Below are 26,048 nucleotides of genomic sequence, written 5' to 3'. Positions count from 1 at the left end.
CCTCAGGCCCACAGAGTAAAAAAGTGAACAATGAGCAAACTGTCACGTGATGTAGATGCTCACGTGACCAGAGCTACACATGACTTCCAGTCCAAAGGTGCCTCCTGGAGAGCAAGGACGCAAGGAAGCAGAGGTACGGAGATGCCCAAACTGGTGGGCAGCGAAGGTGGTTCTGTGGCCCGGAGTTGGATCCGGGCGGGGGCTTCTCCCGGAGAAGCGCGCCATCGTCTCCCCAGGAACTGCTGCACCGAAGCGCAAGGGAACTGGGGGGACTGGTAAACATCCTCCACCGATGCTTCCTCCTGCAGATGCCCCGAACCGCACTGTCTCCACTGCTCTTGTTGCTGCTCCTGTCCTGGGCGTCCCGGAACGAAGCAGCTCCGGACCAGGATGAAATCGATTGCCTCCCCGGCCTGGCCAAGCAGCCCTCTTTCCGGCAATACTCCGGCTACCTCAGAGCATCGGACTCCAAGCACTTCCACTACTGGTGCTTGGCTTGACCCTAAAGTCCCTAGGAGGGCATGATAACTGGACGGGCGAATTCCAACGACCCCAGGCAGGACCTGGACTCAAAGCAATCCTTTCCTATCCTTCCCAGGTTTGTGGAGTCGCAGAACGACCCAAAGAACAGCCCCGTGGTGCTTTGGCTTAACGGGGGTCCCGGCTGCAGCTCTCTCGATGGGCTGCTTACAGAGCACGGCCCCTTTCTGGTGAGTTGACCACTATCCCCCCTCCCCCATGAGAGAGGGCAGGAGACTAGTTAGAGACAGCTCAAGGAAAAGGCAGGAAGGGGAAGGGGAGAAGGAACCTGTGGCCTAAGTTTGCTTTCCTTAACAATTCTGTTTTATGTGGCCCTTGCCCTAACTTTCCGTACCTCTCATGAAGTGTGAGAATACGGAAACGCACTGTGGCTCTTTCTCTCCACCCAGCTGCTAACCAGCACGCTCACAGGCCTCTCTGTCTTTCCTCCCCAGATCCAGCCAGATGGTGTCACCCTGGAGTACAACCCCTATGCTTGGAACCTGGTACTCCTGGAGCTGTGGGTCTCATAGGGATGTCTGGGTACTTGAAGGGTTGGGGACCCCTCTTCTGCTCATTCCCTCCTCCCCTTAGATTGCCAACGTGCTGTATATCGAGTCCCCAGCTGGGGTGGGCTTCTCCTACTCGGATGACAAGATGTACGTGACCAATGACACAGAGGTGAGTCTGTTGCCTGACCACCTGCCCCATTCCCCGTTTCCCCAAAGATGGCTTGACTAGGAGGAGAGCGTGGCCTCAGAGTCCACTTTGGGCCCTGTCACGTGCTCTGGTAAACTCAAACCAGTCCACTTCCTCTTATACAAAAATAAAATGGGTTGAATTCATTATCTCTGAAGCGCTTTCTAACTTAAACGTCCTCGGGTCTCCTGACTCTCCATCTTGGCATCCTCAGGTGGCGGAGAACAATTTTGAAGCCCTTAAAAACTTCTTCCACCTCTTTCCGGAATACAAGGACAACAAACTTTTCCTGACAGGAGAGAGCTATGCTGGCATCTACATCCCCACCTTGGCTGTACTGGTCATGCAGGATCCCAGCATGAACCTTCAGGTGCAGGGCAGCTACCTGAGGGAAGGGAGGCCCCACAGCGCTGTGACCTAGGATTAGTGAGGTCAGCCTGGCCGCTCCCTCACAACCTACTGGCTGGCCACTGGCTACTCCGATAGCTTGCTTTGCCTCCCACCACAGGAAGCTCACCTGTCTGTCAGGGTGCCACTTCTGTCCTTTAGAGTAAATGACCTTCCCCACCCACCCACCCCCACAAACTACTCAGCTTCTAGATTGCAGGTCTGGGTTGTAGGTTAAGGGAGGCTCCCCCTCACTCTCGCCCTTCGGATGAGCTGAGCACGCTTCGTGTTTCGCAGGGGCTGGCTGTGGGCAATGGACTTGCCTCCTATGAGCAGAACGACAACTCCCTGGTCTACTTTGCCTACTACCATGGCCTTCTGGGGAACAGGTAAAGGGAGAGGGACGGTGGGGCAATGTCTAAGGCAGGGCAGGTCATACGATCTCAGCACAGGATTCCCACTCTGGTTTATATGTAGGCCGGGGCTGGAATTGACCAAAGGGTTTGATGCTTTAAAGGCCAAGCCTAGGGTTTAAAGAAACTAAGGCAGCTAGACATGGTGATACACACTTGTAACCCGGCACTTGAAAACGGGCAGAAGAATCCTGACTTTTTAGGCTAGCCTGTGCTACATAGTGAGTTTAGGATTTGAGCCCAGGCTACATTAAAAAAAAACTCTCAAGAACATTTTTTTTTTCTACTTTTTAAAAAAGGCACTGGGAGGGGCTACTTCTATGGACTAGGGGGCAAATCCTTGGAAACTAGGTTTGGTAGCCTCCACATCTTTCCTCCCTGCCTCCAGAGGTCAGGGTATGATGGGAGGGAGGCCACTGCATCTCCTAGCATCTCGGGCCAGCCTCAGCCTCAGCCCTTTCTGATCCACAGACTTTGGACTTCACTGCAGACCCACTGCTGCTCTCAGAACAAGTGTAACTTCTATGACAACAAAGACCCAGAGTGTGTAAACAATGTGAGCTTCTGCCCTTGGACTCCAGTCCCGAGAAAGGGATCCCACAGGCCCCTCCTTGGGAACCTCGCTCCCCAGCCCCATGGCTTCTCTTTATGGCAGTGCTGGGGATTGAACACGGGGCCTCATGCATGCAAGACAAGCACTCTACCAACTGGGCTGTCGCTCCAGCTCACCCCATCAGCTTTTCTGTCCCAAACCTTCCGATACTGCGGCCTCCTCTGGGAAGTCCAGTGAGGAAACTGGAGTCAAGGATGCTTCAGCCGCTTGCTTGCCTTAAGTCACGTGGCAGGGAATAGTCGAGTTAGGGCTGGACCCAGATCTGGGAGATTCCTTCCATGACCATTCTACCTGAGAAAAACAGTAGGTGAAGGGTGGTGTTGGGAGATGAGGTAGGGAGACACTTAATCCTGAGAGTGAGCAGGGAAGGTCCAGAGGGACATGGATCCGACAAACAGGGCAGTTTGTCTTCACAGCTCCTGGAAGTGTCTCGAATTGTGGGCAAATCTGGCCTCAACATCTACAATCTCTATGCTCCGTGTGCTGGTGGGGTGCCCGGCAGAGATAGGTAGGTGCTGCTGAGTATGCCTTGGGCTAATACCTGCTGCCTCTAGAGGCCCGGAACCCATCCTACCATTTTTGTCCATTTGTCTGTCTGTCTGTTTCTGACAGATATGAGGACACACTTGTGGTCCAGGATTTTGGCAACATCTTCACTCGCCTGCCACTCAAGCGGAGATTTCCTGAGGTATTCAGGGGTATGAGCTCTCCCTTGGGGGAGCTGGTGGGCTAGAGGATTAAAGCCCCTCTCATCCTATGTCCATGCTCTCCCTCCCCCCCAGGCACTGATGCGTTCTGGGGACAAGGTACGCTTGGATCCTCCCTGCACCAACACCACAGCTCCTTCCAACTACCTCAACAACCCCTATGTTCGGAAGGCTCTCCACATCCCCGAGTCGCTGCCCCGCTGGGACATGTGCAAGTGAGCTTCTTCGGCCACTCACGGTGCAGGAGATGGCCACCAGCTGGGGTTCTGTAACTCGGGCTTCTCAGAGGTGGGGGGGGGGGTGAGAATTAGTTGTTCAGGATGTTTAACAGCCTTGACCCCCAGATGATTGACAACCAGTCAATCATTTAATGAGTAGGCGCTGTCCCCAATATGGCTCCATTGCCACCTGGAGCTGCCCAGTTCATCCCGTGGCCCATTTAAGTAACCCTAGCTCATTAGAGCCCAGGTAAGTGTTTCCTGATGGACGGTGCCTTGCTCCAACATTACCTGCCGTGACACTGACATCTGCAGGTCACTAAACACTAAGCACTGGTTGCATCCCAGTCACTGAAACAACCAAAAAAAAAAAAATATGCCCACGCATCTCCAGCTCTGGTTCAGATAAGCAAGTCCTAGAGAGTTGATACACCCAAAGTTGGGAATTGGGGAGGTCCCACCTGTTGACTGTCCCTCCCCCCATTTCCCTGTTTTGTTCTTTTTCCCTGCATCCTATGTGCATGTTCCCGGCAGCTTCTTGGTGAATTTACAGTACCGCCGCCTCTACCAAAGCATGAACTCCCAGTACCTGAAGCTGCTCAGTTCACAGGTATCTGTGCGCAACACAGCAGGACCCAGCTACATCGTGTAGCGCCTCTGTAGAGCTTGCCCTACCACACCCTGGTTGTTGCTTTATGTTGTTATTCTGAGACTGTCTTGCTCTGTAGCCCAGGCTGGCTTTGAACATGTAACAATCCTATCTTGGTGCCAACGACTGGCTCTGGGGAAGAGTTCTCAGCTGTGTTTTCCCTCTGTACGATGAGGCTAATCCGCTGGCCATGATGAGTCATAGCTGTAAGCTCAGCCCTGGGGAGACTAAGAGACCCCAGTTCTAAGCCAGTCTGGGCTCCATTGTCTTATTTGGGGTACCGTGATCTTCCTATACATTAAATCATCTAGTTGGTGCATACTGGACATGTGGTATACAGCCTGAGAATTTCAGGTTTCTGTTCTTAGCTGGGCTTCTGAATCCCTGGAAAGTAGGGCTTGAACCTGGGAAGGGCTGGGGGGCCTGGGCTCAGCCCACGCTTCAGTTTTCCCCTTGTCCTATTCCAGAAATACCAGATCCTGCTCTACAATGGAGATGTGGACATGGCCTGCAACTTCATGGGCGATGAGTGGTTTGTGGATTCGCTCAACCAGAAGGTAAGGTTGCCGGGGAGCTGGGCTGGCTAGGGTGCCAGGAGAGGGCAAAACTGGAGAACAGCTTTGAGCAAGGATGGGGGTTGCCACTGGCTATCGTCTTTCCCGATGGGACAGATGGAGGTGCAGCGCCGGCCCTGGCTAGTGGACTACGGGGAGAGCGGAGAACAGGTAGCTGGTTTCGTGAAGGAGTGTTCACACATCACCTTCCTCACCATCAAGGTAGGACTCTGTGCCTAGTGAGGGACAGCCGGGGCCAGAGATGGGAGTGGTGTGACTTCCCCGTCTCTCTGATGATTCTGGGTCACCCTTGATGCATTGGGCGAGCTTGCAGGGTGAGGAGGTGAAGAAGGAAGTGGCTGGAAGTGAGGGGTGATGCATGTTGGGGATCCAAATCTCTCATAAAGCTTTGCTCCCCAGGGTGCCGGACACATGGTCCCCACGGACAAGCCTCGAGCTGCTTTTACCATGTTCTCGAGGTTCCTGAACAAAGAGCCTTACTGATAGCTTCCGCTGCAGCCCATGAAAATCCTCAGTACCTGATCAGCCCCTCTCGGCCTCTCTCCGCAGAGAGGAGTCCTCCGCTAATGCTCCCGTGGGGCAAGTCCTGTTCTAAAACTGCCCAGACTTCTCACAGCCTGGTGCATCCCAGCCTAGGCCTCAGGGTGTCACAGACAGCCTAGGACCAAGTGAGCACTTTGTTCCGGCCATGGTAGGGTGGCCTGACCTCCCCGACTGCATAAAAACTGCCCACCCCAGGACCCCAACAGAGCTAGAGAAACCCAAGGAGGGGGATGGATGGATTGTAATTGATGGTTGACTAATCCTGGAATTAAATCGGGTATAGCTTCCAACTGGGCTCTTCTCTGTGGCACCGGGACCACTAACACTGTAGATGGGAAGGGGTGGGCAACGGGTGCAGAGAAGACTTCAGTTAGGTTCCTGAATGCCAGCCACCCAGGTGGGGTGTTGGGCTCAGGCAGCTGCAGCAGAGGGTGGGGGGACACGGGAGGCCACAACGTCTGCAGGACGGTTCTTGTCAATCACTTCTCGAAGCCCTTTGGCAAAGTGGAGGTCAGCCCCGACAGTGACGAAGCCCTGCGGGAGGGGACAGGGAGCCTGGCTGGTTCAGTTGTTTGGAGACAGCCTCCAAACAAACACAAGACTCTTGAGCAAATCCCCTCAGGGGCCCCAGCTGCTTTGTGGTGTATGTTCTCTGGAGCTTGGCCCTGTTTCTAAGTTAAATCTTTACTACTTAAATAATATATATATGAAGGAGGAACTAGTGTAAGAGGGTTTCGGGAAAACAGACAGCACTGGGGTATTGTAAGGACGGGAAAGCCCTGGTCTACGGCCTCCTTTCCAAAATGTACTTACGGCGTGGTTGGTCACCACCTCATGCACAAAGTTGATACCCTCAGGAAGGGGGATCTGCACCCCACGCCAGGTACGCTCTGTGGATGAGAGAGGCAAGCTCAGCCTGGGTGTCCATCAGTCCATCCGTGTCGTCATGTCCACCCCACCATCCACCACCATCCCCCCTTTGTTAGTCCGTGTGTCCCCACTCCATCCTCCCACCCTCAGCCCCTACCGTTCAGCAAAGGCATCACTCCGATTTGCAGCAGTGTCTTCAGTGGGGCCTGCAGTGGGATCAGCTGAGGGGGAAAAATGGGGGGAGGGGGACACAGACAGCACATGCCGGTTTGCGTGAGCGGCCAACTTGCCCTGAGGCCTGGACCCACCCTTTGCCATCCCCAGCTCACCGCCAGAGACTCCAGCGCAGACTGATTTGAGTAGATTTGAAACCTGTGGGAGAGAAATACACCGTGAAACCTGGGAACACCCTTTCCTTGGGCCCTACCTAAAAGATGGCAGAAAGTGACAGCCTTCCTGGTTCTACCCAATCATCCTTCAGGAAGCTGCCATTTCCCAGGTGTGCATCCCTGAGTGCCTTTTGTCTCTGGAGCCCCCTCTCTTTAAGCCTACTGCTTTTCTTTTTTTTCTTTTGTCTTTTTTGTTTTGTTTTGGAGACAGGGCTTCTCTGTGTAACCCTGGCTGTCCTGGAACTCACTTTGTAGACCAGGTTGGCCCGGAACTCTGAAATCCGCCTGCCTCTGCCTCCCGAGTGCTGGGATTAAAGGCGTGCGCCACCACTGCCCGGCGCCTGCTGCTTTTCATTTGTCAGGAATGCCTATGTGCCACGCTCTGCGGCTAGTAAATAAGTATGTTTTTTTTTTTTTTAAAGATTTATTTATTTATTATATGTAAGTACACTGTAGCTGTCTTCAGACACACCAGAAGAGGGAGTCAGATCTCATTACAGATGATTGTGAGCCACCATGTGGTTGCTGGGATTTGAACTCTGGACCTTCGGAAGAGCAGTCGGGTGCTCTTACCCACTGAGCCATCTCACCAGCCCAATAAGTATGGTTTTATCTAAGAAAATTCCAACAATCTTTACTCTCTGTCAGATACCAAACTTATTCAAAAAAATTAAAATGGATCTGCAAAATGGCTCAGTGTGGTGGGTAAAGGGCCCCACTGCTTGAGTTTGATCCCTAGGGCACACATGGTAGAGGGGAGACTGGACAGGTTGACCTTTGACCATCAGTGCATTGTGTGACACGTGAGTGCCCTCACACATAAATGCATATGTTCATAGGCTCGCACACACACGAGTTAATTACAAAAAGGAAAGCCAGCCAGCTGTGTTGGCCCATTTCTTTAATCCCAGCACTCAAGAGGCAGAGGCAGGTGGCTTTCTTTGAGTTTGCAAACAGCCCCAGTGAGATCTTTTTTTTGTCTCAAAATGGGTTTGAGGAGGGGCACAATACTGAAGAGATGGCTCAGAGGGCTTGCTGCTAGCCGGTCAGTGGTGGCACACACACTTGGGAGACAGAGGCAGGCGGATTTCTGAGTTCAAGGCCAGCCAGGACTACACAGAGAAACCCTGTCTCGGAAAAAAAAGGGGGGGGGGGAGTCTTGTTGCTCTTCCAGCGGATCTGAATTCGGTTCCCAGTGCCCACATCTGGCAGCTCACATGGCTTATAACTCCAGCTTCAGGGTATCTGAAGCATTCTGATTTCTCCAGGCTCCCGTACATATACATATTATACACCACACCACACACACACACACCATACATACACACCACATGCATACATTGCACACATGGCACACCACACCACATACACACCATGCATACACATCATGCATACACATGCATTCCACACACATACCACACACTTATCAAATAAGACGACAGGAGAAAGTTGATGGATGGTTCAGTGACTAAGAGCTCATACTTCTGGCGGGGGGGGGAACCATCACCCATGACACACAATTTACGACGTCCTAGAACTCCAGGAGAGGGCATTACTTTTACACCTGCATGCACACACACCCACACATACAAATTTGAGAGCTGCCAAGGTGGCACAGACCTTTAATCCCAACATCCTGCCTTTAATCTCCACACTCGGGGTAATCTCCAGACTCAGGGGGCTCTGTGAGTTCTAGGCTAGCCTGGTCTACATATTAAGACCCTGTCTCATTCAAAACAAAAACAGGCATGGTGGCACACACCTTTAATCCCAGCGCTCGGGAGGCAGAGGCAGGTGGATTTCTGAGTTTGAGGCCAGCCTGGTCTACAAAGTGAGTTCCAGGACAGCCAGGGCTACACAGAGAAACCCTGTCTCGAAAAACAACAAAAACAAAGTAAAACAAAAGAACAATAAGCAGGGAAAAAAGGAAAAGCTGAAATGCTGGACTGGAGATGAAGAGCAGGTACAGAGCTGGGGTTCCATTCCCAGGGCCACATAAATATACATATATGTGCCACTTAGGGAGTTGGGGGAGAGAGAGTGCCTGCATGAAGGTACACGTGTGTAGGAGTGGATTTGGACATGTGCATATGGAGGATGGGGATGGTCACACCATCTACCATGTTTTGAGCCAGAATCTCTTATTGGCCCAGAGCTCCAGCGTTTCGCTAAGCTGACTGGGGAGTGAGCCCCAGGGATCTTCTATCTCTTTCCCCACTGCTGGGGTCCCAAGCCATTGCCTCTACTCTCAGTTTTAGGGCTCAAACTCATACCCCCATTCTCAAATTCCTTCAAATCAACTCTCCAGTCCTTGGGGTGGTTTTGTTTTGTTTGGGGGGGGTTGTTTTGTTTTTTGCAGTTATGGTGTTTGCTTGAAACAGTGTCTTGCTACATAGGTTAGTCTCTGCTGGCTTCAAATTCACCTCAAATGTCCTACCTCAGCCTCCCTGGTGCTAGAATTACCTGGCCGAGCTGCAACACTGTAAACCACCTAGTGACTCAGCCCTCACTCACAGCCCTGAGAATCTGGGACTCTTAGAAATTGTGACGAAACTGAAGCTGATCAAGTAAATAGCTTGAAAGTTACATGGCTGTGTGGGCTAGACCCTACCTTTGTCTCACTTCAACCTGGAAGCAGCACAGTGCGACTTCTGTATCTCCACTGTCCATCTGTAGCCACTAGTTAATGAACCGTGACTTCTGCAGCCCAACAGCTGTTGAATTATAATTATACAAATGTAGCCACTGGCACATCCTGGGGCGATGCCATTAACTACGCAGCCCTCGCAAGTACAAGGTATTCACCTGTATTTAGCACAGGAGGAAATGAGCCTTGGAAAGATGCAATGACTTCTAGATTCCTGCTGAGCTGAGCTGAGGTTGATACTCAAACCAATGTCTCCATCCTCTCTGATATGTGACTGCAGGCGTGTCGTTTGCCCTTACTGAAGCAATTTGCTTGTCTCTAAGAATACCTGCTTTGCCTGCTTCTAGAAGGCAAGAGAATGCAAGGGAGTTGGTTTAGGAAACAAACCACTGTTAGCCAGGAGTGGTGACACATGCCTGTAATCCCAGCACTCTAGAGGCAGATCTTAGATCTCTGAGTATGAGTTTGAGGCCAGCCTGGTCTATATATCCACTGCCAGTCTACCTAGTGCTACATAGATATTGTCTTAAAAGGAAAATAGAGATACGGGCAGTGGTGGCGCATGCCTTTAATCCCAGCACTTGGGAGGCAGAGGCAGGCAGATTTCTGAGTTCAAGGCCAGCCTGGTCTACAGAGTGAGTTCCAGACAGCCAGGGCTATACAGAGAATCTCTGCCTTGAAAAACAAACAAACAAAAAAAGCCGGGTGGTGGTGGTGAACGCCTTTAATCCCAGCACTTGGGAGACAGAGGCAGGTGGATTTCTGAGTTCAAGGCCAGCCTGGTCTACAGAGTGAGTTCCAGGACAGCCAGGGCTGTACGAGAACCCCTGTCTTGAAAAAAAAAAAAAGAGAGAGAGAGAGAGAGAGAGATAAAAAGTGCTTTGGGAGCTGGGAGTTGTAGTTCAGTTGGTATAGTGTCGCCAGGCACTAGGCTCTGGGTTCCGTCCCTGAGCATTGTATAGACAGGACATGGTAGTATGTGCCTGTAATCCCAGCACACTGGAGATGCAAGCAGGATCGTCTTTGGCTACAGATTTGTTCATATCCAGGGTATTTGTTCATAGCCCTTCCCTCCTTTTGTTTAAGACTGGTGTTTCATCAGCCTGGAAATTCACCACATAGGGCAGGCTAGCTCTCCTCTAAGATTGCAAGGATCCACCTATCTCTGGCCACCATCCCTGGGATTAAAGGCATGTGTCATGTTTAGCTTTTCCCATCAGTTCTAGGGGTAGGGCCAAGTACTTTACCAAAGAACCCATCTTTGCATATCTCTCTCTCCCTCTCTCTCTCTCTCTCTCAGCATGGTCTCACTATATAACTCTGGATAGCCTTACAGGAGTACTAGCCCAGCTTTAGCCCTGTGGTTCTGTTGAGCAGGTATCACTATCCTAGAGATGCTAAGGCTGGGAAGTTAAGGACCCAGCCAGGATCCTTATCGACTGCATACCTTCGAAGGTCCAGCTTCACTCGCAGCGCCTTGCCCCGGAGTGTCAACTTAGCACTGAGACGGCCTTCCTGAAGGAAAGGACGTGGGGATGTTTTAAACAATAAAGTTCCACAGCCCACTTCTCACTGAACCCCAGGTACCCTCATCCTGGGGTCCATACCATGATCATCTTGGACAGCTCCACTTCAGGCAGCATGGGCGGGGCCAAGGTGATAGTGACGCTGGCAGTGACGGAGATGGTGGTGCCTGACGGCTTGATGGTACAACGTGGAGGGCTCGTGGCCTCTAGCTTCAGCTTCAGTGGGGAGTTAATCACTGTTGGACTCTGGAGGAGGCAGAGTTAGGAAGGCAGATCACGGTGGGAGCACTGGGGTGGTGTCACGGGACAAAGCCTCAGCCCTTTCGGAGGCAAGGGGTTGCAAGTTCAGATGATGGGGTGCCACCCCATCCCGCTTCTGACCTACACCCTGACCCCAAGAATTAGTCAAAGTGGTATCCTTCCTTCCTTTTCTTGCGATGGGCTCTTGCTTTGTTGCCTAGCTGGTCCTGAAACCCTGGACAGCGGAGGTGCTCCTGTGGCTCAGCCTTCAAATGCTATAGCTGAAGTTATAGCGTGCATCCCACTCTGACTCAGACCCCAGTTGGGACTCCCTAGGTATGGCCTTTTTGCTTAAACATCCCAGCCCCAGCCCCGCTCATGTCCCGGATGCTCTATGGACCATGTAATACTATTAAATGCATAAGCTTACTCATTGCTAAACATGATGCTGAGCTGGGTGTGGTAGCAAAACCTGTAATCCCAGTCTTTGGGAGTACAGACAGGAGGATCAGGCAGCTTTCAGATTTATATGTATGTATTTTAGCCTGGGATAATGAGATCCGGTCTCAAAAACAAACATTCCCTTAAGCATGATTCTGACCACAGCATATGTATTTGCTCATTTAAGTCTCAAACAGCCAAGTATTTCAGGTACTATTATCCCCCTCCCCTCTCCCTGTGTGTGTGTGTGTGTGTCTATTCATATGCACCTATACCCTGCTAAAGGTCAGCTCTAGGTGGCTTCCTTTGTCACTTTTACATAACCAACATCATTTCTTGAGACAGAGCTTTGCTCTGAACCTGGAGCTCACTGATTCAGCCCCAGTGGGGAGCCAGTGAGCTCGGGGGATTCTCTTGTCTCCTCACCAGAGCTGCTGCTCTCAGCTCTTTACACGGGTGCTAGGGACCCAAGCTCAGGTCCTCGTATTTAAGGCAAGTGCTCTGCCAACTGAAGCGCTCCCTCTGGGAAACTGAAGCAGACAGGCTAAGGTTGTGCAAGGCCGTGAGGTTGTTCAGCTGCAGAGCTGACAGACGAATGCAGGCAGCCTTGACGATACAACCCGTGCTTCTAACTACTCAGCAGTCGCATGACAAAGACACCGATGGCAGTAACAACACCAGCTGTTTCAGGGGACACGCGCTCTGTAGCAGTGCTCTGCTAATTACATGCGTTACCTCATTGGAAACTCGTGACAGGCTTACAAGGTTGTATGTGTAGGGAAGGCTAGCATGACCGGGATTTCTGTCATGTACAAAACTGAACTAAGATTATGTTCACTATGGCACATGGAATAGATATATATTTGTTATTTCCATGTATATGGGTAGTTTTGCTCGAATGTAGATCTGTATATTACATACATGCAGTGCCCTCAGAAGCCAGAAGAGGGCGCTGGGTCCTCTGAAACTAAAATTGAAGACAGTTGTGAATCATCCCATAGGTGCTAGAAACCAAACCATCTTTGAGACCAGCAAGATCACTGCATCTTTCCAGCCCCATGGAGTATATATCTTTTTTTTTTTTTTTTTTACAAAATTTTCAGACTAGAGATGGAACTCAGGGCTTTAGGCATGCTATGCTGTTCTACTAACTGAAGTATATCTCTAACCTCCTGTTAAAAAATTTTAATTTCCTCTCTCCTCCTGCGTGTAAAAAAAAATAATAATAAATAATAATAATAAAAGTAAGCAAATGAGCACCCTAATCATTGCGGAGACTCTGGGTTTCTCCCAACCTCACAGCTGCTCTGTGAAGGCGATGGGGCAAGAAGTGCCAACCCTGCTTCACAGAGTGGGAGATAGACCTGGCAAGGCTAGGGGACTTGGCCGCAGGCAAAAGGCCTCAGACAAAAGGCCTCCGTCTCCTCCACAGCCTGCCACCACCAAAGAACTCCTACATACCCTCCACCTACCACCTCACTGTTATGTACGTGGGGTAACCTCCAACTCTGGCCACACCCCAGCCCCTGACCACACCCCCAGCGTCTGGCCACACCTCCAGCGTCTGGCCAACACTCACCAGGAGAACAATGCTCCCAAAGTAGGTGGCCCTCAAAAGCATGTCCAGGTCACTTGGCACCTGAACGGGGAAGTAGAAATGAGACAGGCAAATTGGACTCTCTTTCATGGGCCGTTCTTAACCCACCCTCAGACAGGCCCTGGTATACCTTGTCCCCAACAAGCGTCAGCTGCAGCGCTCCAGCCTGGAAGTAGCTTTCCATGGCGGAGTCAAAGAAGAACTCGGAGAAGGCCACGTATACCATCCTCTCGTCGTCCTCCAGCTGAGGCTCCACCGCCCTGTTGGGGAGGCTCCAGTTGTCCTCCTTCAGAGGGAAGAATGCTCCCTGGGATTGAGAACTCAAGATCAGGGTCAAGGCAGATTGGATCCGCGCCAGGCACAGCCAGGAGCCACCGGAAATGGACTCTATGGCTGCTCTGGAGGGGCTCACAAACCCATCTCTCAAAAAGCATTGCAAAGAGGCTGGGAGGGTGGAGGAGCAGGGCAGGGAGCAGGGAGCACGAGAAGAAGCAAGGCATGGAACTGGAGACCTGGTCCAGATGTTAAGCTCCAGATGTGCTGCTCTCCCAGAGGACTGGGCACAATTCCCAGTACCCACATAGTGAGTGGCTCAACAGTCTGCCCGTTCCAGGGGATGTGACTCCACCTTCTGTCCTCCCTGGCACTGCATACCCATTGGTACACTTACACCAAGTGGGCAACACTTGGACATGATTAAGTCCAGAAAGAAACAAGGAGGACTGCATTTAAGAGCACCGAGTGAACTTCCGAAGGTCCTGAGCTCAAATCCCAGCAACCACATGATGGCTCACAGCCATTGGTAATGAGATCTGATGCCCTCTTCTGGGGTGTCTGAAGACAGCTACAGTGTACTTACATATAATAAATAGATGAAGAGAAGAAGAAGAAGAAGAAGAAGAAGAAGAAGAAGAAGAAGAAGAAGAAGAAGAAGAAGAAGAAGAAGAAGAAGAAGAAGAAGAAAGAAGGAGGGAGGCCACAGAACAGGGGGTGTGTAAAGTGTGTAACCCGGTAAACGAGGGGTTTGAATCACAGCAGCACTTACACATCCATCATGGCTACCCAGTTCCAGGTACTCACTGCTCATCTCTATTTGTGTGATTTTGAGATGTAACCCTGGCTGGCCTCAACTTCAGGGCAATCCTCCTGCCTCAGTCTTTTGTGTGTTGGAATATACCAGCATGTACCACCAGGAGTGTTTCTAACAGAAAGTGTGTCCACACCACAGCCCTGGAAGGCATGTTCTCTCAAGCTGCCCTTTGTACCTACATATTAGGTAAGGAGCCCAGGTGTGTGTGTGGGGGTGGGGGGAGAAGCCCTTTGCCTAAGGACATGCAGCCTGCCAGGGGTGGGATCAGGATTAGAATTTAGGATGTTTGAGCTGCAGACTCTTTAGAACATTCTGCTGCCGACCACAGCAGAGGTGGTCACATAGCAACTGCTGACCTTGTGCAAGTCTTCACGTCCTTAAAATGAATACAGCGGGGACAGCAGGTGCCCTATTTCCTGGGATCCACTCCTACACTCAGTGGGCTCCCTGCCTTCTATTCATCTCCCTATAATAAAATACTAATAAAAGTCCCCGCTGTGGTCCAACATTTCATTCTTCAAATTTGTGAAATAAGAACCTGAAGCTGCCAGGCCTGGTGGGCGGGCTTTTTGTACATAAATATGAATTTGAGGCTAGCCTGGTCTACATAGGAGCTCCAGCCATCTAGCACTACAGAGTGAGACTACGTTAAAAAAAAAAAACCAACCCTGAAAATTATGGGCTCAGGATGGCCCCCCTACTTCCAAGCAAATGTTGAGCAAAAGAAAAGGCCTCAATCCAATTCAAAGACACCCCAGTAATTCCTGATTTCCTGGCCAGGGACTGAAGGGGGCGTAATCCAGCTGGGAGCGACCTCACCTGGTGAGTCCAGCCATCCCAGATGTCAAAAACGCTGGAAGGCAGAGTGAGTTCATCGCTCGAAGGCCAGAGAGGAGAAAGTCCACTAAGCTAACTGTGGGTAGATGCTTGTCTGAGCCTGTTAAGGATGCTAATGGGCTTTGATTCAGACTTTTTTGGGTTTTTTGTTGTTGGTTTGTTTGTTTGTTTGTTTGTTTGTTTGTTTGTTTGTTTGTTTGTTTTTTGAGACAGGGTTTCTCTCTTTAGTCCTGGCTGTCCTGGAACTCACTCTGTAGACCAGGCTGACCTCCAACTCAGAAATCTGCCTGCCTCTGCCTCCCAAGTGCTGGGATTAAAGGCGTGCGCCACCATGCCCAGCTTGTTTTTTTGTTTTTGTCTCTTGAAGCAGGGTCTCTCTGTGCAGCCCTGACTGTCCTGGAACTTACTATGTAAACCAGGCTGGCTTCGAACTCACAGAGATCCACCAGCCTCTGCCTCTCAAGTGCTGGGATAAAAGGCGTGCGCCACCACTGACCTTGATGAACGTGCCCTACTTTCAGCCTTTTTCTGGTTCTCTGCCTAGGGCTTGGACTGCTAAGTTCTATAAACTCTGCTTGTTCCCACTGGGAGGGAATTGTTTCCTCCACTCAAGGGTCCCTGGTCCCTTTCTCGTCTTCCCTTCCCTATCACATCACTAACCAACCATCAGTCAAGGACCCTCACTACACCCCGATGCTAAACAAACAGAGCTACTGATCACTCTCCAGGTACCTTAGATGGGGCCCACTGGAGGGGTACTCCAACTGCCACACCTGACAACTTACTCAGCTCCAAGGAGCCAGACTGATGGCTACCCAAATTCCTTCCCTAAAGGCAGTTACCCCTTGGGGTAGGAAGGGATGAGAAGGTAGAAACAGGCCAGGGGGAACAGAAACACACACACACACACTGCCCCAGGGTGAATAAGTCCTAGCTGGGGGCAGGAACACCAGGAGTTGCTTGATTCCTGCTTCCTGGTTATCTGTCACTCCTGCCTTGAAGCTATACTTGAGGAGACTGAAAGCAAAATGGCTCCTGGACACCTCATGGGTGAGCCACCCTAACCGACCAGCTCCTTCCTCTCTCCTCACCCTGGTCTCGGCCACCAGTCCTGTAAAAAGGCCTCAGACTAGCAGCTAGACAGTACTGTACTTCCAGGGCCCCATCCCATTAGCTGGGAATGCTTTACTCTTTCTCTTAAATTCCCTATAATAAAATACTTTTTTGAAACAGGATTTCTCTGAGTAGCCTTGATTCTTCTGGTTTGTACAGCAGGCTGGCCTCACTCAATGAGTGCTGGGAATAAAGGCACTCACCACTACCACCCAGCCCAGCTAAAATACTTATTTCTGAACTCAAAATGAAAAAAAATAAAAAAATAAAAAAAATTTTTAAAAATTAACATACCCACAAATTCAACCATAATTAAAAACAGCAGTTACACAGCCGGGCGTGGTGGCGCACGCCTTTAATCCCAGCACTCGGGAGGCAGAGGCAGGCGGATTTCTGAGTTCGAGGCCAGCCTGGTCTACAAAGTGAGTGCCAGGACAGCCAGGGCTACACAGAGAAACCCTGTCTCGAAAAACCAAAAAAAAAAAAAAAAAAACAGCAGTTACGGGCTGGAGAGATGGCTCAGTGGTTAAGAGCTCTAGCGGTTCCTCCAGAGGATGTGGGTTCAGTTCCCAGCAACCATATGGCCGCTCACAGCTGTCTATTCTCCAAGTGCGGGGTATCTGACACTCTCCTCACACATATGCTACACATACAGTACATGCACACAAAACCACCCACACACAGAAAATAAAATAAACCTTTAAAAGAAAAAGAGAGCTGGGTGGTGGTGGCGCACGCCTTTAATCCCAGCACTTGGGAGGCAGAGGCAGGCAGATCTCTGAGTTTGAGGCTAGCCTGGTCTACAGAGTGAGTTCCAGGACAGCCAGGGCTACACAGAGAAACCCTGTCTCAAAAAACAAAATAAATAAAAAAAAAGAAAAAAGAGAAAAAGAAGCATTTGTGCCTTTAATTCCACCATTTTGGGGCAGAGGCAAGAGGACCTCTGTGACTTTAAGGCCAGCCTAGTCTACAGAGTGAGTTCCAGAACAGCCAGGGCTACATAAAGAAACCTTGCCTCAAACAAACAATCAGCGTTGTCAGGCCTGCAAGATGGCTCAGCAGGTAAGGGAGCTTGCAGCCAATCTTGAGGATCTGAGTTTGATCCCCAGGATCCTAGATGGGAGGAGAGAATCAACTCTTGCAAGCTGTCCTCTAACGTCCACATGTGTACTACACACACACATACACACACACACACACACATTATATCTCTCAATGGATGTTTGGAGATTATATGTCACACACATGGGACACCATTTTCAATAATGAACTTGAACATCCTGAGATTGTGGTGACCAAGGAGGGCTTAGATTCTGTCCCCTCAGAAACCGCAAGAAGACTATTAGCAGCTGACTCACAGGGGCAGGGGCAGGGGCAGGGGCAGGCAGGAGACATGCAAGGCGTAAGCAAGTCCCTGGCATAAGGACTTCTGGGGAGCTACAGAGATGCAGAATGCAGTTAGGAAAGTAGAGCTGGGGCTGGAGAGGTGGCTCAGAGGTTAAGAGCACTGTCTGCTCTTCCAGAGGTCCTGAGTTCAAATCCCAGCACCCACATGGTGGCCCACAGCCATCTGTAATGAGATCTGACCTCTTCTGGTGCATCTGAAGACAGTTACAGTGCACTCACATACACAAAATAAATAAATTAATCTTGAAAAGCAAAATCTTTAAAGAAAAAGAAAGGTAGGGCTCAACTTCCGATCTAGGAGGCTGAACCTAACCCTGCAGCGGACGCAGGAGCCACCGCAGATCAGAGTGACCTCTCACAGTCATGCTCAACCCCAGAGACGAGGGAAACCCATCAGCAGTCAGAGGCCACAGGCACCAACCCAGGCAGCTCACCCGGAATTCCATATCCAGGTTGCCGTTGGAGACCACAGGATCCTTCAGAAGGGAGTAATCGATGCCCACGAGATCATCCACAGAACTGCGCACTGCGGGAAGGGGCTCGGGTCAGTCCAAGCTGGGTGGCACTAGGTCCGGTGCTTAACCTCTCTGTGCCTTTCATTCATAAGCAGTGACACTCCCCTCACAGAGGTCTTACGAAGATCAAATTGGCTTTACGTGGGAAGCAGCTAGAGCCTGGTGTGCTGTAGCTGCTCAATCAGGAGGCCATGGTTAGCTCCATCTACTACTAAGACTATTGTAAGGTTTTCATCAAATCACTAAGCAAGACTGAAAAGGAGGGGCTGGCGAAATGGCTTCATCGGGTAAAGGAGCTTGCCTCCAAAACTGTGCTGCCCAAGTTCAATCCCCAGAACTCATAGGAAGGAGACAATCGACTCCACAGTGTTGTCCTCTGACCTCCACACATACACCAGGATGCAGATATGCACACACGCACGTGCACGCATGCACACACAGTTATAACGCGTTTTAAGTGTTTAAGATGACTAAGGAGTCATTTCTCCTGCCTTCCTTTTCAACCCCCTTTACCCAACGGGCCCGATAGGTCAAGATCACTGACCAACAGTAGACACACATGGTGGCATAGAAAGCGATTTATGTTAATTGAAATGCATGAAATACAAGCTGACGAAGACAAACCGGGCCCTGTGGTCAGCAAGCATGTATTTAACACCTCGACAACTCCTGGGGGAGGTGTCGCCAGTCCAAGGAGGTCACCAGAACCCCAAGAGAAGGCTTTACTTACCTAAAGTTACACAGCAAGTCAATGACACCTCTGAACCCAGGATGGTTCCATGGCTGGACCGGGAAGGGGACTCTCTGAGACGCTGTATGATAGCAGCACACAGCTTCCTTCTATGCCCGGCCCCAGCTCCAGTCCCCACCCTGACTCACCGGGCACTGTGTCCAGGAGGGAGTTGAGCAACACCGTCCCAGCATGGTAGAGCACAGGGCAGATCTGGAGGACCAGGCCAGAGTCAGGGAGTCTCAGAACCAGGCCACCCCTACTCTGCTACCCAGGCCTGCCCCCGCCCACACCTGCTGGTTGAGGAGGAACCGCATCCCCGAAGTGATGAATGTGGAGAAAAAGTTGTACATCCTCCTGCAAAGAGAGGAGAGCCTGGGTTAACCCTGCCCTGCCCACGAGCCAGGCCCAGGAGAAATGACAGTGCCCAAAAGAAACAGGTGCAGCAGGGTCTCCTTGGTTCCAGGTAGCTCCTCAATAGAACTCTCCAGGAGCCAAGCCTCACAGACCCCTGACCATCTCCTGTCACCCGCCTCACATTCTCAAGCCTCCCAGAGATGCCCCCCCCCAATTTTATATACTCGTGATGCCCTCCCCAGTGTTCCTGCCCTCTGTGGCCTCCTGACTGGGCTCAGATGCCTCCCCTTCCAGGCAGGCTTCTCAGATCACCCTCCATCTAAATCTTACCACCCTGAAAGCTACCTTGGTCCCACTTCTCGGTCCTCACGACAACTGTTTGAATCCTTCTAGCTGAGCTCTGAATACTTTCTAAGTCCCCAGGGCTTGGAACATGCTACACTTGGGAAACAAACAAAATCTGACAATGTGCAAACACTGGATGAGAAGTCTACCAGGTTTTTACCTCAAACAACCAACGTCAAGGATCCAGGAGCCACCATGGTTTTTTTTTTTGTTATTATAATTGAGAATGCAATACAGACCCAACAGTGCACACTGAGCCTGTGAGTCTCAGGATGTTTTGGGTTTGGTTTGACAGTTTCTCACTCTATAGCCCTGACTGACCTAGAATTCATGACCTAGTCCAGGCTGGCCTCTGACTCACAGAGACCCACCTGTCTGCCTCCTGAGTGCTGGGGTTTTAAACGTGTGGCCTTCTAAACCTGCTGCAAGTTTTCTTTTCTTTTCTTTTCTTTTCTTTTCTTTTCTTTTCTTTTCTTTTCTTTTCTTTTCTTTTCTTTTCTTTTTTGTGTTTTGTTTTTGTTTTGTTTGTTTGTTTGTTTGTTTGTTTTTCAAGACAGGGTTTCTCTGTATAGCCCTAGCTGTCCTGGAACTCACTTTGTAGACCAGGCTGGCCTCGAACTCAGCCTGCCTCTGCCTCCGGAGTGCTGGGATTAAAGGTGTGTGCTACCACGCCCAGCTCTTTTCTTTTCTTTAAAGATTTATTTACTATATGTAAGTACACTGTAGCTGTCTTCAGACACAGAAGAGGGCAATCAGATCTCATTATGGATAGTTGTGGGCCACTATATGGTTGCTGGGATTTGAAATCGGGACCTTCAGAAGAGAAGTCAGTACTTTTAACTGCTGAGCCATCTCTCCAGCCCCATTTTATTTTTTTTTATTTTATAATTTTTTTAAAGATTTATTTATTTATTATATATAAGTACACTGTAGCTGTCTTCAGACACTCCAGAAGAGGGTGCCAGATCTCGTTGTGGATGGTTGTGAGCCACCATGTGGTTGCTGGGATTTGAACTCTGGACCTTCGGAAGAGCAGTCGGGTGCTCTTACCCACTGAGCCATCTCACCAGCCCCCATTTTATTTTTTAAACTCAGGTACCGAGGAACGAACCCAGGGCCTCATGCATACTAGACAGGCTCTCTACCACTGAGCCAGCTTCAGCCGCAGACATACTAATCCTAACACTTAGACATTTATCATATGCCAGGGACTGTCTAAATATTCTATATCTAACAACACAGTGCTCACAAGTATCTGCTAAAATAGATTTCATTCTCTGAGCATCAGTGACTTGCCCAGATTCACAGAGTCCAGACGTGGAGGAAGGTAGGATTTGGATGGATTCAGCGGGGCTCCCAACCTTAGCACTTTCCTTTTCTGCCCCAGGAAATTGAACTGTGGGGCTCAGGACGTGTGTCCTGGGGCTGGGACTCACCTGAAGGTTCCCCCGAAGGCCATATTCATTTTAGACACAGAGGCCTCGCAGGAGACATTGGACACTTTAATCCGACCGCTGGAATCCTGGGAGAGCTGTAGACCTGTTCGGATGGACACACCCTCCGCCGAGGCATTGATGTAGCCCCCATCATATCTGTGAAAGGCAGGCTCATGGTCACCCCAGTGGGAGATAACTGAGGTTTCTACCCCTCTCCTTACCCCATACAACATGATACCTTATTTTTTCAAGTGTGTACAAAATGTTTGTGATCATATACACCCCCGTTGCTCTCTCATCCTCTTCTGTGCCTGAACCTTTCTTCCCAATATGCCGCACCTTGACTTTTAGTTTTGTTTTTTTTTTTTTTTGTTTGGAATGATCCAAGGAGTTCATTTGTATAAGCATGGGTTCGAAATAATGAAGTGGAGAATGGGCAAAGTACCAGCGTCTACACCACTTTAGAAAAATGACTCACCCTCCCTCACAGACATTCACTGCCTAGACCTCAGCTAGGGGTGGAGACTTAAGCCCTCCTGAAATCTCTTGTTGATCTTTGTCACACAGCCTTCCAAACCTTCCTCTTGAATGGAGAAATTGAAGCCTGGGAGGCCTAAAGGACGTCACCAGCCCAGCCACCAGCCCCACCCTCTCGCTCAGCACCCTCACAAGAACCAGTAGAGTAGCTGCCTCCGGAAGTGCAGCCCCAAGGATGCGTTGGAGATGTTCAGCAGCAGATCCTGGTCTGGCTGGAAGTGGAGTTCCGAGGATATCAGGTGCAGCTGTGTGACCCTCACGCTGCAGAGAGCAGGGGTCAGGGTCAGCGTGGGGGCCAAAGGGGACCAACTCACCCAGCCGCAGGGACCCATCCCTCCTCCTCTAACTGCAAGCTGGGCAATCTAGGTGGGTGGGATGGAGTTTTCCCTTGCCCCTCAAGAGCCCGACCTGTATTGGGTAACTCAAGAGATTTGTTCTCTGGCCCCAGGAGTTGAATACTGCCTTCCTCATTTATTTTTTAATGCATTTAATATTTAAAAGATAGGGAATTACTGGGCATGGTGGCCCACACATGCCTGTAACCCCAGCACTCAGGAGGCAGAGGTAGCCTCCTGATTTCTGGGTGAGTTCTAAGACAGCCAGCGCTACTCAGAGGAAACCTTCTCAAAACAAAACAAGATAAAAGACTGGGAGTGTCCTTTTGTCATTCAGACTAACCTTGAATTTGTGAGCCCAAGTGATCCTTTTGCAGGAATTACATATATATTTATATTATATTTTACACACACACAAAATTTGTTTTAAAAAAATTTAAAAGCTGGGTATGGTTTCATACATATACATACACATACGCACACACACATATATGCATATATATACATACACACACACATATATATATACACACATATATACATACATATACATATATACATACACACACACACACACACACACACACGTGACTTTAATCCTAGCACTCAGGAGGCAAAAGCCGATCAGTCTCTGGGTTGAAGGCCAGCCTGTTTTACAAAATGAATTCTGGCCAGTCAGGGCTACATAATAAGATCATGCCTCAAGAATAAATAAATAGGGCTGGAGAGATAGCTCAGTGGTTAAGAGCACTAACTGCTCTTCCAAAGCTCCTGAGTTCGATTCCCAGCAACCACATGGTGGTTCACAACCATCTGTAATGGGATCTGAAGCCCTCTTCTGGTGTGTCTGAAGACAGCTACAGTGTACTCATATAAATAAAAACAAATAAATCTTTAAGAATAAATAAATAGGGGCTGGAGAGACAGCTCAGCAGTTCAGAGCACTGGCTCCTCTTCAAAAAGACTCCTCTTTAATTCCCAGCACCCATAAGGTGTCTCACAACCGTCTGTAACTATAGTTCCAAGGGGATCCGACACTCTCACAAAGACGTACATGCAGACAAAACACCAATGCACAGACATTAAAATTAAATAAAATCTTAAAAATAAATAAGTCTTGCTTACACCTCCGTGTTCTGTCCACATTGTGATTGCTAGATCTGTTTTCGTCTTTTTGGTTTTTGTTTTGTTTTTGGCAGGCGTGTGCCCGGCTGAGCTTTCCACCTGGTCCTTTGACTTTGCCTCCATCTCTTTAACTCACCCCACATCGTCTCACCTCTTTCTCTCCTATCCTGTGCCTCTCTCTTTTTGGCGCCACCCTCTGGATAGACTCCACTCTCACCCACAGGTAAATTCTTCCAGTGTATCATCGCGGTGTTTTTTTGGTCCAAGCTACAGTTCTGCTGGTTCGCATTCCCCTTTCTTGGACCCGCCTACCTCCAGTCTTTTTACCTAGTAGCCTCACTCGTTACTATGGATCCCACCTCATTTAATTGGCCACGCCCAGACCCGCCCAGTCTGGGGCGGTGTCCCAGGTCATCCCACCACCTTTGAGACCCCGGCCCCCAGGCCCTACGTACTCCGAGATATTGTAGTAAAAGTGGCCTTTTGCGCCGTACACGTCTGGGATAGTGATGCTCTCCAGCTCTTGTTCCAGAAAGCGCAGCCCTTCCTGCTTCACTGAGATAGCATGGAGACACTCAGGTCCCGCGCCCGGGGCCAGAGCACCCCACCCGGTCCACGGCTCCCGCCGCGCGCCTTACCCAGCTCCAGAGCCGCGGAGGTGACGCGGATCTTGCAGCCCGGGAGCTCGGCGTGGGCACCTGCCAGGAGCGCTAGGAAGAGGGCCGGGAGCAGGGCCATGGCGACCAAGCCTGGGGGCAAGGTGGGGTCGAGTCGCAGGTGTCATCTGAGAGGCTCAAAGCCGCTCTTTGGTCATGCAACTAGAACGGGGTGCTGGCCCGGACCGTTACTGCCCGTAAAACAGTTTGGGGCACTCGGAACCAATCATCTTGTCTCTACCTGATGCAAAACCGAGGTTCCGAAGCACGATAAGACTTGCGCTCTGCTTCCAAAGGATTTGGGGTTCGGTTCCCCCGTGCAACTGCCTCGTGACAAGTTTGGATCTCAGGAGGATGAACAGCCCCCCATCCCCCATCCCCACTTTCTCTTTCCCTTCAGAGGAGGGCGTGTGCTGGCTTGTACGTTGGTATGGCGACGACCACAAGCGCATTCCTGCTGAGTAGCTTGAGGTCTCCCAGGCCGCGCGCCGGGATGGCCCGGCTGAGCGCTGTCCCCTGAGTCCCTCGGCTCCCCTAGCTCCTAAGACTCCGCTATAAGGCATTCTGTCTGGTGCCCCATCCCAGAGCCCTCCTGCATCCGCTCTCCTCCCCACCTGGATTTAGTGAGCCACACAACTCATGAGGGTCTGGGGATGCGATGGGGACGCGCCCCAACTCACTCAGTAGTGCAGTCACGTGGGGCGACAGGCAGCGAGGGGGATCCGGGCGGCGGGGTCTGGCGGGTAGCGCGGGTCCAGCAGCCTTTATAAGTCTGGGCCTCCGACCCCCCTCCTCGCCGCGGTTCTTCCCTCCTCCTTGGGGGCTGGGAGGGGACGGGGCGGGACGCTGGCAGTTGGGAGGGTGGAGAGGGCAGTACGGAGCCTGTGACAAGCCTAGCTGCTGTCTGGACAAGTGGGGGACTCGCTCCTAAAAGAGCGAGAAAAGTGAAGAAAGCGGCTTGCCAAACCACTGCTGTGGAATTCCAATCACACAGCAATTCCTGCACGCGCCTCAACAAACTCCTTCACTTAGCTGCGGAGCCTCAGTTTCCTCATCCAGCACCGAGTGCCTCCTTATGGGAACTCCCACTCGGCTTCCACGCTAGGCCAGCGAAAGCCAGTGCCCTAGCCTCATTTCCCTTTCTTTTCTCTCACAACCGTCTCCCGCTGGCTTTGTTATGAGACCCCAACCTACTTGATTGGCTTTTAGGGCCCCAGAAACCTTCCCCTATTGGAAAAGCGATCATCCCAGAGGGAGGTTTGGCCTTCCTGGGGAACTCTGAATTCTTTAGTGAGGTCTTGGAGCTGGCTGCTTTGCACAGTCCCCCCTCACCCAGTGACCGCCCCGCACAGTTCCGAGCATCACAGTGGAAAACAGACAGTAGACGCTAGCTTTCTTTTTGTAGCCATGAGGGCGAAATGGAAAGGGGGAACTGATAAAGATGTTTGCTGAGCATATACTTAACACTCAGCACTCAGCCAGCTCAGCTGACCCAATAGTCTTGTGTCCAGGACCTTCCTGGATTCAGAACTACGCACACGGGAATCCACTCAATCCCAAGCGAACCAGAATGGCTAATCACTCTAGATCTGGTTTTACCTTCTTATAGTCTGTGAGGCTGGCTCTCTGGCAGGAAACTGGAGATTGAGGTTGAGACAATTCTGTGACTGTTACTGCAGAATTCAAGGATTGTTCCTAAACAGTGTGAGGTAGGATTGGTAGCTCAGAAAGCCTTTTCTCTAAGGGACCAGCGCTTACAACCTAGATGTCAGCCTCAGGACACTTATTGAATAAATAGCTCAGGCGATTTTCTCCTTCTAAAACGTATCTAAAATAGTATATATTAAAGGTTTGGGGAGGGAGTGGGTTTTTGTTTTTGTTTTTGTTTTGGAGGAGAGGGAGGGTTGAAACAGGTTCTCATGTAGCCCAGGCTGGCCCTGAATTCTCTATGCAACTAAGGGTGGTCTTGAACTTTGGCTTCTCCTGCCTCCATCGCCAGAATGCTGGGATTACAGATGTACAGCATCACTCCTGGTCTGTCTGGTGCTGGGGATACTGCACACAGGACCTGTGCATGTTAGGCACTCTACCAAGTGAGCTACACCCCCCAGGTTTAGTGTAAGGTGCTGTGTAGATTCTCTGCCATATCCCTAGCAATACGTACACATATAGAATATTATATGTATTATGTATAATACATTACATATTATATATTATGTATAATATATTGCATATTATATATGTTTATTTTCTTTCTTGCTTTTTTACACCCTGACCACAGATTCCCCTCCTTCCTCTTCTCCCAGTCCCTCCCCCACCTTCCCTCTGTCCACTCCACATCCACTCCTCCATTTCCCTTCAGACAGGGGCAGGCCTCCCAGGGACAGCAACCAACCTCACCAAGGCATATCAAGTTGCAGCAAGACTAGGCACCTCCCTCTTGAATTGAGGCTCTAGGAGGAAAACCAGTAGAAGGAAAGGGTCCTTAAAGCAGGCAAGAGTCAGAGACAGCCCAGCTCCCACTGTTAGGGG

The 26,048-nt window shown here is 50.5% G+C and overlaps 2 protein-coding genes across 3 annotated transcripts; one reads left to right on the top strand and one right to left on the bottom strand.

The window, feature by feature from the left end:
• The first annotated feature begins 37 nt into the window (after nucleotides 1-37).
• On the top strand, nucleotides 38-5,613 carry Ctsa (cathepsin A). Its single transcript, XM_021183922.2, has 15 exons — nucleotides 38-133; nucleotides 309-487; nucleotides 599-710; nucleotides 975-1,025; nucleotides 1,114-1,200; nucleotides 1,433-1,588; nucleotides 1,903-1,994; nucleotides 2,490-2,574; nucleotides 3,048-3,139; nucleotides 3,244-3,319; nucleotides 3,414-3,553; nucleotides 4,091-4,166; nucleotides 4,673-4,762; nucleotides 4,877-4,981; nucleotides 5,180-5,613. The coding sequence occupies exons 1-15, from the start codon at nucleotides 80-82 to the stop codon at nucleotides 5,261-5,263; spliced, it is 1,479 nt and encodes a 492-aa protein (XP_021039581.1). The 5' UTR covers nucleotides 38-79; the 3' UTR covers nucleotides 5,264-5,613.
• Nucleotides 5,547-24,332, bottom strand: Pltp (phospholipid transfer protein). Of its 2 annotated transcripts, none has more exons than XM_021183913.3 (16): nucleotides 24,197-24,332; nucleotides 23,499-23,609; nucleotides 23,316-23,415; nucleotides 21,533-21,661; nucleotides 20,864-21,019; nucleotides 19,019-19,082; nucleotides 18,875-18,938; nucleotides 17,915-18,006; nucleotides 13,164-13,340; nucleotides 13,016-13,075; nucleotides 10,837-11,001; nucleotides 10,677-10,744; nucleotides 6,523-6,565; nucleotides 6,351-6,414; nucleotides 6,137-6,213; nucleotides 5,547-5,857 (listed from the first exon to the last, which is right to left on the bottom strand). In XM_021183913.3, exons 2-16 carry the CDS (start codon nucleotides 23,596-23,598, stop codon nucleotides 5,735-5,737), a joined length of 1,482 nt encoding a protein of 493 aa, XP_021039572.1. In that variant the 5' UTR covers nucleotides 23,599-23,609; nucleotides 24,197-24,332; the 3' UTR covers nucleotides 5,547-5,734. The 2 variants fall into 2 exon arrangements, with proteins under 2 accessions (XP_021039572.1, XP_029329971.2); XM_029474111.2 differs by lacking the exon at nucleotides 24,197-24,332 and adding an exon at nucleotides 23,758-23,899.
• Between the last annotated feature and the right edge of the window lie 1,716 nt (nucleotides 24,333-26,048).

The sequence above is a fragment of the Mus caroli genome, unplaced genomic scaffold (genome assembly GCF_978045245.1).
Source record: "Mus caroli unplaced genomic scaffold, Mus_caroli_1 scaffold_2, whole genome shotgun sequence".
NCBI lineage: Eukaryota > Metazoa > Chordata > Mammalia > Rodentia > Muridae > Mus > Mus caroli.
Note: the sequence above shows the minus strand (reverse complement) of the source record. Positions and strands in the feature narration are given on the sequence as shown.